A 20,502-nucleotide genomic window follows, 5' to 3' on the forward strand; every position below is an offset into this window, starting at 1 on the left:
CTAGCACTTTGGGAGGCGAAGGCGGGAGGATTGCTTGAAGCCAGGAGTTTGAGACCAGCCTGGGCTACGTAGCAAGACCATGTCTTTACGGGGGAAAAAAAAAAAAAAAAAGCTGCACATGGTGGTGCGTGCCTGTAGTTACAGCTACTCCAGAGGCTGAGGTGGGAGGATTGCCCAGGAGTTTGAGGCTGTGGTGAGACGTGATCACACAGCTGCACTGCAACCTGGGCAATAGGGCAAGACCTGATCACAAATTAAAAAGTAAAGATGAGAGGCATTTGAGCATTTGAAAATGCTAATATTCCGAGGGGGCTGGGATGCAGAGATAGGGAGGGAAGGACTGGCTTTAACCTGGAAGGGTGGCTTCTGCCGTAGCAGGAGGGGAAGGGAAGAAGATGGATTAATTCATCCAGTGGCTTAACGGAGGCTTCCTTGACCTCTGCCTCTCACAGTTCTGGTGGAAGCTTTGATGGCTCAGGAGGGGAGTCAGCAGCAGACCACTGATCCCAAACTGAAGATTGTCGTGTGCCTTTGAAGTCAGGGAAAGGTTTGGGTTTTTGTTTTGTTTTGTTTTTTGAGACAGAGTCTTGCTCTGTCCCCAGGCTGTAGTGCAGTGGCACGATCTCGGCTCACTGCAAGCTCCGCCTTCCAAGTTTACGCCATTCTCCAGCCTCAGCCTCCCGAGTAGCTGGGACTACAGGCGTCCGCCGCCACGCCCAGCTAATTTTTTTGTGTGTTTTTAGTAGAGACGGGGTTTCACCATGTTAACCAGGATGGTCTCGATCTCCTGACCTCGTGATCCACCCGCCTTGGCCTCCCAAAGTACTGGGATTACAGGCGTGAGCCACCGCGCCTGGGCAAGGTTTGGTTTTAGGATGTGGTGGACCAATAATGAAGGTTCTGGGTGTTCTGTGAACCATCACCAGCAAAGGCAGGGATATAATGCTGGTCAGGTTTTGGCCGGCTGACAGAGTGTCACCTGGGTGACAGAGCGAGACTCCGTCTCAAAAAATAAAAAATAAAAAAATAATAATAATACTGGTCAGGTTTCTGAGGAGGACTGTCACCTGGAGCATTTAATGAGCAAACTTTCTCTTTGAAATCAACAGTGCAGTTCCTTTTTTCCCTCCAGTTTTCTTGCATATTCTTTGGAGCAGTTTCTTCTGACCAGCAAGAACACTTCAACCACCCTTTCGACAGTCTGGCAAAAGCAAGCGACAGTGAAGAGGACATGAATAATGGCAGTTTCTCTATATTCTAATCCTTAATGATGGCTGAGCTGGCCCCCAGCCCAGTGACTGGCTCATTTGCCCCTCAAGCACGAGTTTGCATGTTTAGTATCTAAAAGAGGTTGTCCAGGACTTCCTTTTAATGGAGGATGGGCTTTTAAACCACATCATCCTGTACAACAACCATATCTAGAAATAGCTGTTTGTCAAGTATATGTAACTTGCTTTAAATCCATTATGCTACTTGGGAGGCAGTTGTTTTCTGTGAAGGAAAAAAGCCCATTAGAGTTCTTCAATGCATATTCACCCTAGAGCTTTTAACATCTTTGCTAGTTTTATAAAGGTATTTAAACTTTATTCAACAGCCATTTGGAGTGCCATCAAGATGGCTTGAAATGGAATTTTGTGATTTGTAGTCAGGTATCTTTTGTATTTGATTGCAAACATTTGGATTTTAGTTTTCTCATGTAATACCATGGCCTTTTTTGTCCATTGTTTTTTATATTTTAAGACTTTAAGTAGAATAAACCCTGGAAAAAAGATCAAGAGTAAAAATATATAGTCACCTTCACTTGTTTTTTTTAGATAGAGTCTCACTTTGTCACTCAGGCTCAAGTGCAGTGGTGCGATCTCTGCTCACTGCAACATCTGTCTCCCGGGTCCAAGCAATTCTCCTGCTTCAGCCTCCCGTGTAGCTGGGATTGCAGTTGCGTGCCACTATGCCTGGCTAATTTTTGGTATTTTGTAGAGACAGGGTTTCGCCATGTTGGCCAGGCTGGTCTTGAACTCCTGACCTCAAGTGATCTGCCCACCTCAGCCTCCCAAAGTGCTGGGATTACAGACTTGAGCCACCGCGCCCAGCCTGGAGTGTTTTTACATATTGTAAAATTTTATTTCCTAACCTCAAATTGTTGATTTTCAGATGTGATTTTTTATTTTGCAGTGTGCTGCATAAAAGAATTTAATGGAAGTGGTACCAAATATTTCTGTATTATCTGACATAGAACAGTATCCTCCACTGCCAAGACAGCCTGAGTTTGGAGTGGAATAAGGTGGAAGATAAATGTCTCTGTTCTTTGGCTCTTTAAGAGTTAGCTTTTTACCTGCACAAATGGACTAAAAAATCTGGCACAAACATTGTTATGTAATGTCTTATGATGTGTGCCTCTCCCTCCCCCAAACCTGTTTACAGTCATTATAACCTGACAAACGAGACTTTTGTAACATTGTTACATCTTTCTGAAACCTTCAAACCGGTAAGGAAGTGTTAACTGGCAAGCAATTGTACTTTAGACTTTGTGAGAAATTCATAAAGGTGGCTGAGTGGATTAGCCTGCTTTAGAACTGTGAATAGAGTTCTAACTGAAACCAGAATGAATTTGGCTCTTGTAGCTTAGTAATGAGTCATAGCTACCCACCATAACCTAATAAAAACTCAAGTTCATCCCAAGACGTTCCTTAGTGAATGAAAATGGGCCTTAACCAAGCTTTTTGTGGTAATTGGCAATGCCCACATAATTTCAACTAAGTCCTTTCATCACATGGTAGGGGAAGATTTATGTATCTTATGCTTACACTGATGATTAACACTGAATTTCTGGTATTTCTAACAAATGCAGATGCCTACACAGGGAGCTTTTATACACAAGAGTAACTCTGTAGGTCTCTGCTGAGGATAACATTTCTGGTTCATTCATTGAAATAGGCAGAGGGGTTTAGGTCTTGAAGGCATCATCATCAGTAATAGCCTGGATGCAACACTGGACTATTAAAGATAGTTAATACTGGCAGGGTGTAGTGGCTCATGCCTGTAATCCCAGCACTTTGGGAGGCCCAGGTGGGCGGATCAGTTGCGCCCAGCAGTTCAAGACCAGCCTGGGCAACATGGTGAGATCCCATCTCAACAAAAAATACAAAAATTAGCCAGGCACTTTGGATTTTAGAATTTGGATACAGAGTGCTAAGTTGAAATAGTCATGTGCTTCATAACAACGTTTTGGTCAACGATGGACTGCACAGACAGTGGTGGTCCCATAAGATAATGGAGCTGCCCAATACAGGTGTACCGTTTTTTTGTCTTTCATACCATAGTTTTGCTGAAACATTTCTATGTTTAGATATACAGATGCTTACTGTTGTGTTACAACTGCCTACAGTATTCAGTACAGTAACATGCTATACAGGTTTGTCACCTAGGAGCAACAGGCTATCCATATAGCCCAGATGTGTAGTAGGCTAGACCATCTAGGCTTGTGTCAGTACACAGTGATGAAATTGCTAAGGATGCATCTGTCAGAACATCTCTGTTAAACAACACAACTGTACACCAGATTTTTTTTGTAGCTTCCCTCTATACTATATGGAAGGTGCAAAGCCTCAGCTGGGAAAAAGTTCTATAATTTACATTCAATTGTCAGTCCATTTTGATGAGTTTCTGAGGAAGCTAAACTGATGTAGTGAAGCAGCTGGAGCCAGTTAAAGAAGTAGCATATAATCAATCAGTGCTAGAATGACTAGGAGGCTTGGAAATGAGGACCTGATAGTGACCAACAAACTCAATGTCAAAGGCTGCTGTCTCATTTAGTTGCTATTCAAACCAAAAGAAGCACACAGATTAGTATAAATACTATATTTATTAAATATCTTTACAGTTTATTTAAATGTATTTACAGAACTATTCCTGCATAAGTTATAATTCAGACATCCAAATTCAGGTAATTGCCTCTTGGGTAATAAGACAAATAATGATAGTCTCAACAGAAAAAAAGCAGCTCATTAGTATACACACGGATTCTAATTTGCTTCATTATTTAGCCATCTTTGCCACAAACTACCTGCTAACAGTTAAAATTTTGACACGGACACGTTTTAGTTGAGAAGTTCAATTTTGCAAAGAACTTAATTTTAAATAAATAGAATCCAAATATGTCCTGCTTCATGTTTTGTTTTATAAGCAGATTTTGGTTTTTTGATACTGTAAAATTTTTAAAATGCAAAAATGTGATACAGTTTCCAGAGAAACTGAATGCTGTAGCTTCTACCAAAGACAGCTGGTATAAGGTGACCTAAGAACCATGAACTCATCCAAAGTACAAACGTTTACAATTCGAGCCAATCTTGTTTATATTCTCCCAAACACTCAAAGCTGACTCAATAAATTCCCACGATTCCTGCCTAACTTGTTACTTGGTATGGTGGGCTAGTGGTGCTGAAGGTGGTTTCCATCTCCGGGCTACTGTCCTGTCCAGAACACACACAGCTGATAGGAGAGGACGCTCTCCCATCATGCAAAGCTTGAAACCCAGTTTCTAATCTAGATACAGCCCAACCCCAGACATGCATACCTGGAATGGATTCTTTTGTGATTTAGTACCCATCAACCATGTCAAGCAAGTACAGTAACTCAGGACAAATAACTTGTTCCCCCTGCATCCCATTTCTTCTTTTAGTTTTTAGAGCCTATGGGCTCTACTGCATCTCCATTTGGTAAATTTTTTTTTTTTTTTGTGCGCAGGCAGCTTAAGTTCATAGGAAGAAATAAGGTTCTGATATGTTTAGAGTGCACATTTTAAAACAACAAAATAAAAATTTCAAGCATGTGATAAAAATATTGATTTTTATAATACAGTATTGCTTTATAAATATAGATGGAAAAGCTATAAACTTTACTGGTCTTTGGTGCATCCAGAGAGGGATAAATAATTTGCCATTTGTAAATTAGAAATCCAAATTTTTTCTTTTGTTATAAAAGTCCATTACATGAGGCAAGTGTGTGTGTGTGTGTGTGTGTGTGTGTGTGTGTGTGTGTTGCTTAAAATACAATTAACACACACACATCAGGTTCAGAATCAGACCCACCAAGTGGTATAGCACAGTAACAACCCATGGAAGCTTGGGTCTGTGACCTGGAAAATTCTACTATGGGTCCAACACAGCCTCTGACCACTGAGAGTAGGAGAGATACTTGTTAAGCAGCACTCCAGCTGACCCCCCAGCAGTCATAAAATTAAGTGCATAACACAAAAAGAACACGGGAAAATAGAGAAAATATTTTATGTCACTAATCTATAGGCCAGATCCAAAGCCAATTCCACTGTGAAACTCAATTCTTGCCCCACTACTTTCAGTATCACTGGAAGGAACACATTGTCAATTTCTAACAATCATTTCTCAAAAAGGTAAGCTGAGTAAATAAGTTGTATAAAACACCACCAATCTAGCTTTACAAAGATTGTGTTTGACGGGTTAAATGAGAGCAGAGAAAAACCAGAAACTTGACGAGCACTGCTCTTACCAGGAATTAAATGTAGGTGTTGGAAAATGAATGCAAAATATATCCAGATCATAAGGCTACATACCTCTTACCAAAAATAATTGAAAACCTAAACAAAAGAGCTGAAGTTGTCAGTCCTAATATAAATGTATTCATTCTTACAAAACCCTTCTGGATGCAACTTTCTTTACTTTTTAAATACACAGAGACTGCAAATAGTTTGTGCAAAATAAATACCCCGCCACTTGCCACTCATGCTTCTGTGTTTTATCATACATAGCATGATGATTTCTCCTTAAATAGAGTCTCCCTCCAGACCCCCCACCCCGCCCCCACCTCGTCTACCAAAGAATTCTGTTTTGTCAAGTTAGGGTAGTTAAGGCATTCTGACATGTAATTAAAGGTGATTCAAAATAGATTATCTAACATTATGCCAATTTAGGAATAGTAGATAAATTACTGAACGGCTTACAAATGAATAACTCATTCTTATTATAAATGAAATGCCTGTTACAAGCATGATGCATTGAAATATAGTAATGACATGTACATGGTACATGTTAAACAATTTTAAATAAAAGCTTGACAGTTACTCAAATATACAGTACAAATTCACAAAACAAAATCTTTTAAAACAAGTTGAGGTAACCTCAAACATAAATTTTAATGCAATAAACCAGGGAGTCAGTATCTCCTTTAGAGAAAGACTTTCTATATTCTCAAGTAGATTCTCATCAGGTTTAATTGCATTCTCATCTATACACCAATGTTACCTGACTTATATATAAAACATGGCTTTAATTTAAGGATTTCTAAGTATTTTTTTCTACCACCAAGTTAATGAAGGAAAAAAACTGACCCAAAAATATGTATCTTTACAGCAGTCAACTTGTACACAAAACTTAAAAATAAGTTTCAGCTTGCAGATAATGGGAAAACTGAATGCGGGGTAGTTTTGTAAGGAAACTATACACTGCAAAATGGCTATTTGGAAACTGTAAACATTAAGCTTGATTCAGAAACCCCTAAATTTCCGTGTGGGGTAATTGTAAATGTCAGATCATCACTGGGAGTTTTCCTCATGGACGTCTGTGCTGCTGCCGCTGCACACAGTGCTCTCTCCACATGGACTCACTGGATTTGGTGCATGCGCTATAGAAAGCAAGGCTACTAATAAAAGGTCTGAGAGTACGAGTATGGGTAGGTAGCATGACCATTGAAAGCCAACACAATTCAAAGTTACAGCTGTCTGTTCTCAACCCTTCAGGCCTTGGGCCCTAGAGTTCCCATTCAGGGGCATCCTATCAGACAACTAGGAGGAATTTCAGCCATAACATTAAATTTCTAGGCTTTGAGGGGTTTTACAACCTTGAGTAATATTTCCATAAAAAAATACTGGTAAAGTGTCTCCCCCACCCCTCCTGGAGATCAGGCCTTAGCCTGTGATTTGGACTAATCAATAAACTGCCAAAACTTTAATCACAGGAACACAAACATCTTTTTTAAAAGCATGAAATATTTCCATCCATAGAACTAAAATGGATTTTTCTCCCGATTTGTAACAAAAAAGCTTTTGGGATCAAAACTATAACCCAGAGCAATGTTCTAGAGCAGAATCATAAGCCCCTGAAAAATAGGAGTTTATAACAAAGACATAAAGCCACACCAATCATCGTAACAAAGACTATGCCTGTGGAGTACACATGTAACATTTCTTTTGATGAATAATGTATGTTTCTAGTAGATGTATCATTACGTACAATTTGTGTTAGACTTGTATAATCCCTTTAACACACTAGGATTTTGAATTCACTTTACCAACATTACTCATATTCAATACCTCAACTACTTTGAAAAGTAACAGCCACGGTGGCACTGAACACCTCCATCCCCATCATGGAAAGAACATCAAGAAATGAAGGCCAATCTTCAAATCCTGGATCTCTTCAATTGCTGCCGGCAGATATGAGCTAGTGAATGATAGTAGTGGTTCTCAACAAAGATCTCAACAGGTCTCAAGAAGACAGCCTAAAGACTTACATCACTGGCCATTGAGATCAGTGGCAAAGAAATGTGGTCCTGCCAGCAGGATCAGCACACATGGCAGGGGAAATTTGGGATGATGAAAGGCAGGACTTGACACCTCGGCTAGTCTGTATACTCAGCCACTATTGAAAGAAGGACGGTGATGTCATCTGGCTTTCCACCTACAATGAAAATGAGAAGCTATCAGTATATTTTAAAAGGAAAAGTCAATAAAAAATGTGTACTTAAATAAGTACTAGGAGACAAATGCTTGCATTCCAGGCAGTTTTGGTTTGTCAGTATACCCTAGTAGAATAAAGAAAAAAATATTTGATAAAGAAAAACAGTTAAACAAAAGTCCAAGAAATTACATGAAACTGAAGCTTAAAAAAAAAAAATCTTCCCTGCTCCTTTACAACAGGAGCTCTACTGAAACAGCCACCACACCCTCTGTTCACATCAATCACAGTGAATCTGACGAGAAAGTTACATGCTTCTATACACACAATCCTAATTTAGACAGACATATCCAATGTTTTGAAAATAGGAATAGCCTTGTATTCTAATCTGCCAAACAGCTATGGCATGCACTTTTTCTATTTTAACATTTTTTGGAGGACTAAGAAATGTTTCACATGTCATAAAATTATGTCAACAAGAAACTAATTCTACTAGCTCTCATTATGCTAGCACCAACATGTCCCAGCCCTGAGACGGAGCCACTGGGCTGCTCCCAAAGTCACACATCATGCAATAGATAGGACAAGTCTTCAGTCAAGGGCAGTTTCACATTGCTTCCCTCTTCAAACCCTGCTGTGGCAATTTGTCAGGCAAATACTGTTGAGTCCCACAAAGCCAGAGGAAGGGAGAAGCGAAATGTCAGACATGTGAAAGGCAGAATGTTAAACTGTTAGGAATGTCCAAGCACTCTGGGCAGAGCTCGGAAGCCTTTTGGGCTCAGGTCCAAGCATTGCGGTGGCGGCAATAAAGGGCTTCAGGTTCCACCTGCCTCTGCGGCCAGTGAGGTTCAGTTCTGAAGGGCATGCTGTGTGGGGAAGACATGACGACATGCACTTGCTCTCGTCCTCCTGACCTTGCTGAAAGCCACAAGTGCACAGCATGGGGGCTGGGAGAGGACACCTCCACAGTCTCACCCAGAGCCCAGAATGCTCCACTCTACTGACACCATGTCCCCATTCAGTCCCTATGACCTTCCCAAAGAATGCTTACCTCTCACATTCAATCCATTGTCACATGCAAACTGTGCAAAAGGTGACATATAATTTGGGTCATAGGCCAGCTCATGAGCTTGCTCAGCAATGCTTCTGGCAGTCTGTTGTATACTCTCGTAATTTGAATTCTAAGATAAAGCATGAGGAAGTTATTTTACCATAATGCTCAAGACAGTAACATTTATCTCACCACCTTTTCCATCATTTAAGTTTTATTCTAGTTAGAAAAGACATTAAAACATCATGCCCTGGCTAATATGAACAAGACTCCAGTGCTGCCTGCACAAGGTATCAATCAGAAAGTCCTTTGCTTTGGTGGCCTTAAGCCCTAAAGTTTGGATTTTCATTTTTGCTTTTTTTCCCATTTGAAATTCTTAAGGTATTCTTGCTAAAATAGGATGAACTGAAAAGGCAGATTCTGATAGCCTTTGAAGGATACCACAAAAGCTTCCCTGCTTAGGAACACAGCCTGGCCAACCCCAGTTTGCTCTCCAAGAGCTACCAGCTGCTCTAGTGAAAATACCTTCAGAATTTTGTATCAGGAGGAGATTCCTGTCTAGCTGTGAAATCTTGGGCCATACCTTTATCCTTGCTGCTCCAACTTCCTCATCTGCACAATGGGGATGGGAAGACGAGGTCCACTTCAGCTCTAGTTTCAGTATAATGACAGGTCTCTGCTTCAACGTCACCTCCTCAAAAAGGCCCTCCTTGACCAATCTATCTAAATTAGTTGCAGTCCCTTCTCTCTATTCCCTTATCCAGCTTTGTTTTTCTTCTTCTTTAGCACCCACATTACATCATAGATTTACTTCCCTGTATTTATCTATTTTCCACCACTAGGATGTAAGTTCCATACAGGTAGGGACTGTGTAGATTCTGCTCACCACTGTGTCACCACACAGAGCATAGTGCCTGTGACAAGGAAGCACCTCACACTGACTGCACTCCACAGACAAGGCGTGGCACTAAGGAGTTCCTACACAGGGCTGTAGTTAATCCTCACTGCAACCCTTTAAAAGAGGATCTTTAGGATGCCTCATTTTATGTGAAGAAAATACTGCTTAAACAGTTTTAAGAAACCCTCAGATCTCAGCAACTTCAATAAATAATAGAAAAAGAAATGTACCCAAAGTCATACTGGTTAGAGGTAAAGACTCATGAGAAAAAGACTCATTTTTCCCAGAGTATGTTCACAAAGCCAGGAAAAAATTGAAAGCCTAGTTTTCACCTCCTTCGTCTACAGGAGAAACCCAAACTATTTGGTTACTGGTGGCAGCTCAGGTCACACTGAGGTTTCCAGTGGCCTGCTGCCTTTGGCTGGCTCTGGCATGACTATTTCCTGTCTTTGCCTGATTCAACACCTGCTGGGTGTGTTAGAAGAATAAAAGGAGAAACAACCAGGACCCAACACCATTAGACACCATTAAAATACAAATAAAGATACAAACAAGAAATGCCCTCCATCTAGACTTTTCCTACTTTTACCAGCCTATGAAAAACTTGGGTAGGAAGCTTCTTTTTCCAAGTGCTCTAATTATTTGAAAGACCAGAGCTATTATTATTTTCCTGAAATTTACAAAATAGTTCTTTCCAAAACTACAAAGAGATAATGCAACTGAATCCACAAAACTCAGCTGTCCAGAGAGGGCCACTTTTCCCAAGAGCTAACCTTTGAGTTAATTACCTTTAACTTTTTTAGCTCCTGAAGGATCATATAATCAGGCATGTTGTCAAAGAGTCCATCTGTTGCTGTCAGGATAATGTCTCCTAACTGGACATCAAAAGACGTGCTATCAGCAGCATCCGGACTGTGGCAAGGACAGGGGAGGGGACAAAGTTAAGAAGGCCCTTTAGAGATGAGTTCAAAATGTCCTACAGGCACTATTTTACAATGTAATAAGCTTTACTGCAAGAAAAACTAATTTATTATAATGGAGTCAATTTTTTTAAAAAGTCATTCTGAAACTCCCAACCCTGAAAAAAGTTAACTGAAAACTCTAATATAAATGTTTCAAATTTTTAACTGAAACTGCCGAGTAAAACCAAGTCTGATGATTAGTCACAAGTGGCTGAGGAGGAAGGGTTCTCTTCTGAGTCAGATCTAACACACCTCTAAAATCCTAGTGGAAATGAGTCTTTATTCCTAATTCTTTACAGCCGAATTCCATCCTCTCTTTTTTTTTTTTTTTTTGGAGACAAGTCTCGCTCTGTTGTCGAGGCTGGAATGCAGTGGCACGATATAGGCTCACTGCAACCTCTGCCTCCTGGGTTCAAGCGATTCTCCTGTCTCAGCCTCCCAAGTAGCTGGGACTACAGGCATGTACAATAGTGCCTGTAGGACCACAGTCATGCACCACCATGCCTAATTTTTTTTTTTACATTTTTAGTAGAGACAGGGTTTTGCCATGTTGGCCAGGCTGGTCTTGAACTCCTGACCTCAGGTGATCCGCCTGCCCCGGCCTCCCAAAGTGCTGGGATTACAGGCATGAGCCACTGTAATCACCAGCCACCCAGCCCACTTATTCACATATTTCACTCATCAGTTTCCTTGGATATTTGAATCTGGCTCCTGGGGTGCCATAGTGAGGGTGGGATGATGAATACCTGTGGAGAACAACATGCCAATCTTTTAAGAATTCATTCACTGCTGGGTGTGGTGGCTCGCGCCTGTAATCCCAGCACTTTGGGAGGCCAAGGCGGGTGGATCACCTGAGGTCAGGAGTGCAAGACCAGCCTGACCAACATGGTGAAACCCCGTCTCTACTAAAAATAAAAAAATTAGCCAGGTGTGGTGGCACACGCTTGTAATTCCAGCTATTCAGGAGGCTGAGGCAGGTGAATTGCTTGAACCCGGGAGATGGAGATTGCAGTGAGCCAGTGAGCTGAGGTCGCGCCACTGCCCTCTAGCCTGGCAACAGAGTGAGACTCCATCTCAAAGAAAAAGAAAAAGAAAAAGGAAAAAAAGAATTCATTCACTTGCCGGTCGCAGTGGCTCACACTTGTAATCCCCGCACTTTGGGAGGCCAAGGCGGGCGGATCACGTGAGGTCAGGAGTTTGAGACCAGCCTGGTTAAAACCTGTTTCTACCAAAAATACAAAAAATTAGCTGGGTGTGGTGGCACGCACCTGTAATCCCAGCTACTAGGGAGGCTGGGGCAGGAGAATCACTTGAACCTGGGAGGCAGAGGTTGCAGTGAGCTGAGATTGCACCATTGCACTCCAGCTAGGGCAACAAGAGCTAAACTCCGTCTCAAAAAAAAAAAAAAAAAGAATACATTCACTGGAAATAGCTACAGTGTTTTGACATAGTAAGGACTCTGTGTCTCCCAAGGGTCCCAAAGTGCTCATCATACATAGGTATTTATTACTGTGCCTCGTGTAACAGGTCTTCAAGAAATATCTTGATATCTTGACCAGGCGCAGTGGCTCACACCTGTAATCCCAGCACTTTGGGAAGCCGAGGCAGGCAGATTACTTGAGGTCAGGAGTTCAAGACCAGCCTGGCCAACATGGTGAAACCCTGTCTCTACTAAAAAATACAAAAACTTAGATCATGGTGGTGCACGCCTATAATTCCAGCTACTTGGGAGGCTGAGGCAGGAGAATTGCTAGAGCCAGGGAGGCAGCGGTAGCAGTGAGCCAAGATTGCGCCATTGCACTCCAGCAGCCTGGGCAACGGAGCGAGACTCTGTCTCAAAAAAAAAAAAAAAAAAAGAAACTGCTCATAGTGGCTACCTTTGAGGAGAGAATATGTGGCTAAGGGCAGGAACATGAGGCAGATGTCTCATTAAACTTTTTTGTGTACAACTCTTAAAAAAAAAACAGATGGAAGATCTTTTTCTCTGACAATGCCTGATGAAAACAGACATAAAAATGGGGGAAAACCCCAGGTGGGGAGAAAAGATCCTATATTCAGAGATCATGGCCTCCTGAGGCTGGTTCTTGGTGACTTCTTAAGGCCAGTTTCACTCCTTCCAGGCCTCCTTGGGGAGGGAAAGGTGAGATCTGATAATCTGCCTTAACCTGTAATTAAGGAACAAGAGCCAGGAAAGCAAATCGGATACTGACCCGGAAGGGAGGCACCAGATCCAAAGCACCCTAAGCTCCACGGAAAAACCCCAACACTTGTGTAAGCAACATGTGACAACATTTGTGAAGAGAAAGCATAAAAACTAACAAACAAAACACACATGCCTATAAGGATTCACACTAAATGCACTCAGAAAATTTCTGGTTCATCTTCACTTGACTGAGGAAAAAGGTGGTACATGTAAAGTTCTGCCATGTGCTGCTGCAGGGAACTGACTTTCACTTACATATTTAGATAATCAACATTTTGTAAAAATGTCTACTAAAGGAAAACCTGTAAGTTAAGGTTAAAATAATATTCTGTAGATAAGAGGGACCATTAACTAAGGAGATACATGCAGCATGAAAAAAAAAAAGGAAAAAGACTGTAAAACTGGGGGAAATCAGGTCAATTCTTTCTGTGGAATAAAAAGAAAACAATGCAAGACGCTCTCATCTGCTCAGCCTTTGAAAGCTAATCAGATTCTAGAAGTGTAGATTAATGACCAGGTTGGCACTGAAGCTCTGTTTTATGCTGAGGTTTTTCTTTCCCCAGGAGTGTCCTTTGCTATTCTGTCTATGAGTCTTGCTCCCATTGGACAGTTCGTCCTCTCCTAACACTCCCACCCATGAGCTTGGTGTTCCGCCAGCTGCAGTTTTGCCCATTTTGATTGAACATACTGTGCTGCTGGAAACTTTTGACTGCACTGAAACATGAGCTGAAATCACATGCTAGCGAGCTGTCTCTGGGCTCCAGGGGAAGCCACCTCCACCTCGCTGGCATGCCGGCAGAGTACTGCCCCAACCTGTCTGTCCCACAGACAGTGTGTGAGATATGGTAGGGCTGCTTTGGTGCTTGGAAGCCCAACAAGAAGAATCAAATGAAGAAAAAATTAAAGCACCAGTCTCCAAAAACTGTGATCTGAGCTTGGGCTCTACGGAGGCCTTGGGGTTCGGAGTTCTCCCCACTCCAGTGTGGCTAACAATAATGTAGATTACAGCCAACTTAAGAAGGGCCTAGAATTAAATACTCTTCCAATTATGGTCACTTGACTACTTTTACTTTTTACTTTCGGATTTAGGCTGGTGACCATAATTGGAAGAATATTTAGACTTTTAACGGTAAAAGTTACTTTTACTACTAAAGTTAATTTTTAGATGGGCAATACTGAATATTTAATTATATAACATGCTCATTCCAGTTTAAAAGATGGCAATAATAATTCATTTTATCTTAGTTTGGACCTAAGAGCTGGTTTAATGAGAGCTATTAAGTAGAGACAAGTACTTGCTAGAATGCTTCTATTTTTACAAAAGGTTCATTGTCCATTAATCAACATTTATGAATTGCCAGTGATGTTTGTGCCAGGTCCTATAAACCTATAAGATTGTTAAAGACACTGAAATCTGAGGCTTTGCCTTACTCTGGACACTCATCTAAGAAAAGATAAACTGTAAAAGTCAACTCAAAAAAGCACCGTCTTGGCTGGGCACGGTGGCTCATGCCTGTAATCCCAGCACTTTGGGAGGCCGAGGCAGGTGGATCACGAGGTCAGGAGTTTGAGACAAGCCTGGCCAATACGGTGAAACCCTGTCTCTACTAAAAATACAAAAATTAGCCAGGCATGGTGGCGGGTGCCTGTAATCCCAGCTACTTGGGAGGCTGAAGCAGGAGAATCGCTTGAACCAGGAGGCGGAGGTTGCAGTAAGCCGAGATCATGCCATTGCACTCCAGCCTGGGCAACAAGAGCAAGACTCTGTCTCAGCGAAGGGTGGGGGGGAAGCACCATCTTGGAACGTTCTTGACAATTTAAAAGTGAACTGAGAAAAGATGTGAGAAAGAAAAAGAGAACACCTCAATAACATTATCAAAGAACATATCCAAGACCACTTTTTTTAAAAGACAGGGTGTCACTATGTCACCCAGGCTGGACTCCATCGATTTTCCAGCCTCAGCCTCTCAAGTACCTGGGACTATGGTCCTACACCACTGTGCCCACCTCAAGACCATTTTGGTTTTATTGTTTTGGTTTTTTTTTTTGAGACAGAGTCTTGCTCTGTCACCCAGGCTAGAGTGCAGTGGCACGATCTCGGCTCACTGCAACCTCTGCCTCCTGGGTTCAAGCAATTCTCCTGCCTCAGCCTCCTGAGTAGCTGGGACTACAGGTGCCTGCCACCACGCCCAGCTAATTTTTGCATTTTTAGTAGAGATGGGGTTTCACCATGTTGGCCAAGCTGGTCTAGAACTCCTGGCCTCAAGTGATCCACCCGCCTCAGCCTCCCAAAGTCCTGGGATTATAGGCGTGAGCCACTGTGCCCAGTCACTTAAGACCATTTTGACTCCATTTCCTGCAAGTTCTATTTGATGCATGTAGTAAGAGGTCTAGAGAATCAGGAAGTTACTCTGATAAATAACGCAGATATCTGTTTGTGCTCTTCCCTAACAATGTATGCAAAATCTTGTATAAGCAATGGCATGCATGAACAATGACTCATTTCTCCAGCACAATTTAATAAAGTACTGTATGTACCATGTGGTGTTGATATGAAAAATTGATATTCTGTAAGCCTGAAATAGTATTTTCACGGTCTTGTCAAATTATTGGGTATTTATCAGAATTCCACTTAGCTAGATTACCTAGTTCCAGAAAAGTATCTTTCAAAGTTAAACTAAAAGGTCCTCTTGATGAGAACATTCTCAGTGTCTTCTTTTCATGGGAATGCCTACCTCACTGCATTCAAGGGGTACAGGAGGGGACTATGAATGAGCCACGTCCTGCAAACACTTAATGGCTGAGAGGGGAGATTACCTGTCGCTCAAGACGACTCCCTCGGCTTCGGGAGGAGCGATTGAGAGCTGGAATGGAGTGTTGAAGTAATGCTGCTGCTCATCTGATCGGTGCACGACTTCACCACCCCTGACAACCAGGAAGCCTGAATCGCCCAAGTTTGCTGTGTGTAAGCGGTGGCTGGTTCTGTCCAGCACCACGATGCAGGCGGTGCTGCTACCTAAAAACAAAAATCATCTCCATTTATTTTTTCTTCCTAGGCTGCCTTTGCACACACATTTTAACACATGACCCCAAAGAGCAACACACCGTAATTTGAATCTCCTTTGCCTGAACAGGACCTTTCTTAGTTATGCTCCACATCCTCTATGAGTATCAATAAAATCCTGATCACGGTTAACAGGGTAGGGAAAGAAAAAGGATTTGTATTATACATAGTAATTGGGCCACAGATGATCTGAATTCTTCCATTTGCAGTGACAGAAAGCAATAAAAATGACTGGTATTTAATCACACTATTTCATTTCAACAATGCTGTCATCTATGCCAAATGCTCAAAAACATGCTGTTGAGATATTAAGTTTTAATACTTCAATGCCAGAATGAAAATGTTACATTTTTCCCGACATTTCTTATTAGTCATTGGCAGGAAGCCTTCTCCACAAAATTCACTAACATTTAAGACAGGGCACATAACTACAATTTTAAACCAGATTTCCATCTGTTGAGGTCATGAAGAATTTTTATTGGAGACTAATGACTCACTCACTGAGGTAACAAGACCAAATTTCTGCAGGCAGCTTGTGGAATCAACCTGTTCATTCGACAGAGACTCTGGGCAAAGAACTCTGCATAGCTTTGCTGTGCACGGGCCACAGAATCTTTCCTACACTGAAAGGCTAACGGCACAACTAGCAGAGACCACTCTCAAGTACTAATAGTTAAACCTATACCTACCTCCACCAGAAAAATGGCAACATAGAAAAATAGGCAGTTCACAAAGAAATAAGTGTAGATGATCCGTAAATATATGAAAAAATGACCACCTCACTAGCAACGCTTTTCATCTATTAGTTTAACACGAGTCAAAAGAAGATAATGCATATTGTTGGCAAAGTGTAGGGAACATGCCCACTGCACAGAACATTCATTCTGCGAGAGTGAAAAGTAAAAGGAAACAACTTTCCTGGAGGGCAAGATAGCCCTGAAAAATGTACCTTCTTTCATCTAGCAATTCCATCTCTGAGAATTTATGCTAAGAAAATAATTAGAGAGGCAAACAAGACTTAAGTACAAAAACATTGCTTAAGATGAGAGGAAGAACTAGAAACAATCTAAACATCTAAAATAAGGGACTGGTTAAATAAATTACAGTACATCCATACAGTGCAAAGATATACCATCACGTAATACTCAGGAGTACAGGCTCTGGAGTCAGCCTGCTTCCTGCCTGTGTCTGAATCCTAGCTCTGCCACTTCCCAGCTCTGTGACGGGGCGAACTACTTAACCTCTCTGTGCCCCAGTTTCCTCATCCACAAAAACAGGGATAACAGTAAGTACCTCATAGAATTGTTCCTAAGAATTAAAATTAGTTAAGTCATGTCAAACCCTTACAACAGATAGTGTTAGCTATTTTATAGCCATTAAGATTATGTAAAATATATTTGAAAGGAAAGATAACTTTAAGTAGATTACAAACTCATATGAAAGTTTCCTTAACAACAACAACAACAAAAGATGATGTCAAAACTTAAAGAACTGTACACCAAAAAAAGTAAAGTTTACTAGAAGTAAATTTTTTTTAAAAAACAATAGGCAAAGTCTAAATTATTAAAATGATAGTTAAAAGGAAAACAAAACAAATGGGCCATGGAACCAGCTGTATTAAATCCCAGTGTGCCATCATTTTCCAGTTATGTGACCATGGCAAGTCACTTATTCTCTCCAGACTTGTTTCTTCCTAACAAAATGGAGAATAGGTCAGGCATGGTGGCTCATGACTGTAATCCCAGCACTTTGAGAGGCTGAGGTGGGTGGATCACTTGAGGCCAGGAGTTCGAGACTAAGCCTGGCCAACATGGTGAAATCCCCTCTCTACTAAAAATACAAAAAATTAGCTGGGCGTGGTGGTGCACGCCTGTAATCCCAGCTACTTGGGAGGCTGGGGCACAAGAACTGTTTGAACCCGGGGGACGGAGGTTTCAGTGAGCTGAGATTGCACCACTGCACTCCAGCCTGGGCAACAGTGCGAGACTCTGTCTCAAAAAAAAGGTAAGAGGAGAATAAAATTAAGTACCTATGCATTTACCTCATGGGGCTGTTGTGAGCACACAGTAGACTCAATTCAAGTTACCATTATTCTATGCACACATACACACAGAAAATCTGAAAGCATAATCACTCAAATATTAATAGTTTTTTTAGTGGGATTATGGGTAATTTTTATTATTTTGAGAGGCTGAGGCAGGAGAATGGCGTGAACACGGGAGGCGGAGCTTGCAGTGAGCCGAGACTGCGCCACTGCACTCCAGCCTGGGCGACAGAGCGAGACTCCGTCTCAAAAAAAAAAAAAAAGCACTTAAAAATATACATATCTTTCTCATGCTAATACACAGAAATTCCATTTCCTTGTTATCGACACTATATGCATTAGTACTAAACTCATACTATGCTAGCCATTAAGTGTCAATGAAAAGCAAAGCACAGGTACTGTAACTCACTGGTAGTGCTGTCAGATAACCCGCTCCATAGCTTATAGTAGGACAAAGATTGCCCATTACCTTTCCTTCCTAACTCAGTGCACATCAACTCTAACCTTTTATCATGAATAGATCACCACCCAAAACATCTTCTGAAAACTCATGGGATTATATTCTGAAAAAGAAAACCCGAGTAGCACATCCTTGAAAATTCTGCTGCAAGAAGGACTCACGTGACTCCTTATTACTCACTGACGAAACCAGGCTATCCTTTGCTACCCTGTGACAGTAACTCGCCGAGTTGGAATCAAAACAGTCCTGGTGAGTGACTGAGCTTCAGTATCCAAAGCAGCACCAACAAGTATAAGCCCAGCCTTACAGAACCATCTGGGCTTGGAGTGTACCCTCCTCTTTTGCCTCCTCAATTCCTGATGTGTGCACGTGGCTCAGGCCCCAGCAGCCTAATATTGGGAGAAGAGCTAATCATTCTCACATGTTTGGAGAGGAATAAGCAGGCAAAGATGAGTAAGAAAAGCAGTGCTGAGAACCACAGTGTAGGATGTTTAGACAAATGACCCATATAGACAGGAACCCAGGCGAGTCCCTCATGCTCACATGGAAATATTTTTATCACCCAGCTCCTTATTTTGTAAACTACTACTAAGCCTTTTGTGTGGCAGAAAAAGGGATAACTTTATTAGGACCAACCCCTCAGGTTCTTAAGATACGCTGGCTGCTTAGGACTTTATCAATCCATTTAAAGGTTTCTGAGGAAATCATGTATGTCAACAATTAGTCTGTAATGCCTTTAGACCCAATCGCAGCTAGAAAGTCAAAGAAATAAGTGGTTACAGCTACCAGCTTGCCTTTTATATTGGAATTGCTTTGTAGGCTTTTTAGCAAATGCTGGATTAAAAAAAAATTACCTAACTTATCTGGTAAAGTTGTCATGATTTACAATTATATCTAGCTGAAGTTCAGTAAAACTAAGCAGCCTGTCTTTGTCAAAATATGTTTGAGTTTCATTACAAACAGCCTAGAGATGTATAGATTTTGTGAAAAAAAAAAGGTGTGTCAAACATGGTGATGAAAGATTATTTCAATGTGCCTTTTAGGAGAAAAAAGTAATCACAATATTCAATGTAAGAAAATATTATTTTTTCTAATATTAAATTTAAATGTATTTTATTAAAATCTCCCAGTTACATGAGGGTGAACAGAAAGAAAGGGAAAGTAGGAATAGGAAAAAAAAAAAAGCACAGCAAAAACCAAAACTTTTAAAGTGTAAAATCAGGATAGTTATGTGTTTTGTAACTGGTTATCTCAAGTCAAAGTAAATGATCGGGGGTCAGAGGGTCAGCAGAGCCACTCTTAACATGCATGAGGCAGTCCCCTAGAATCTGTGTCTAGGGGGTCTCTCTCCATTTAACATTTGAAGCAAGGAGATCACAGGTTAAGTGGCTTGCTCAAAGTCACACAGCAAGTTGACAGACAGGTGCTAGAAATAGAATCTAGAATGTTTCACTGTGCCAGGCAAGCTCCAGATTGCATGTCCAAAACAGGGAATTAAGACAAAGCAGTATATATTGAAACTGCAAGACAAGATCCCTTTTCAGTTTGAAGGAAAACAAGTTAGTTAATCACAGCACAAAGACAGAAGACAGCAGACTGATAAAAAGAACTCCTTACAAAGGACTTAAACTGAAAGCAAATTCTACAACTGTGGTGATCTCCATTAACACTAAACAGGGGCTGATATTTTTTTTTTTTTTTTTTTTTTTGAGATGGAGTCTTGCTCTGTCGCCTAGGCTGGAGTGCAGTGGAGCGATTTCGGCTCACTGCAAGCTCCGCCTCCTGGGTTCACACCATTCTCCTGCCTCAGCCTCCTAAGTAGCTGGGACCACAGATGCCCACCACCACGCCCGGCTAATTTTTTGTATTTTTAGTAGAGACAGGGTTTCACTGTGTTAGCCAGGATGGTCTCAATCTCCTGACCTCGTGATCCATCCACCTCGGCCTCCCCAAGTGTTGGGATTACAGGCGTGAGCTGCCACGCATGGCCGAACGAGGGCTGATTTTAAATGTCAATGGTGACTGGGAAGGAGGCCTTCTAGTAACTAGAAAGATGCTGGCAATGAGCAGAAACGTAATAATACCCTCTCTGAGAGTCTGCTTAGAAGGCTGGG

The 20,502-nt window shown here is 41.4% G+C and overlaps 2 protein-coding genes across 11 annotated transcripts in view; one reads left to right on the forward strand and one right to left on the reverse strand.

The window, feature by feature from the left end:
• The window catches only part of RAD9B (RAD9 checkpoint clamp component B), a 36,809-nt gene extending 32,654 nt beyond the window's left edge, over window positions 1–4,155 (forward strand). For 7 of the 10 annotated variants that reach the window (XM_012509916.2, XM_012509915.2, XM_030821373.1 and 4 more), the window contains one exon: window positions 1,133–4,155. In XM_012509916.2, the coding sequence (XP_012365370.1) occupies window positions 1,133–1,261 (129 nt within the window). In that variant the 3' untranslated portion in view covers window positions 1,262–4,155. The remainder of the gene's footprint in view (window positions 1–1,132) is intronic. The other 3 variants (XM_030821371.1, XM_030821375.1, XM_003279682.2) reach the window with 2 other exon arrangements.
• PPTC7 (PTC7 protein phosphatase homolog) overlaps window positions 3,844–20,502 on the reverse strand; it is a 49,143-nt gene continuing 32,484 nt past the window's right edge. Inside the window, exons 3-6 of the mRNA XM_030821378.1 lie at window positions 15,638–15,836; window positions 10,444–10,567; window positions 8,758–8,887; window positions 3,844–7,709 (exon numbers count right to left, since the gene is read on the reverse strand). Of these exons, the coding sequence (XP_030677238.1) occupies window positions 7,651–7,709; window positions 8,758–8,887; window positions 10,444–10,567; window positions 15,638–15,836 (512 nt within the window). The 3' untranslated portion in view covers window positions 3,844–7,650. The remainder of the gene's footprint in view (window positions 7,710–8,757; window positions 8,888–10,443; window positions 10,568–15,637; window positions 15,837–20,502) is intronic.

The sequence above is a fragment of the Nomascus leucogenys genome, chromosome 10 (genome assembly GCF_006542625.1).
Source record: "Nomascus leucogenys isolate Asia chromosome 10, Asia_NLE_v1, whole genome shotgun sequence".
Classification (NCBI taxonomy): domain Eukaryota; kingdom Metazoa; phylum Chordata; class Mammalia; order Primates; family Hylobatidae; genus Nomascus; species Nomascus leucogenys.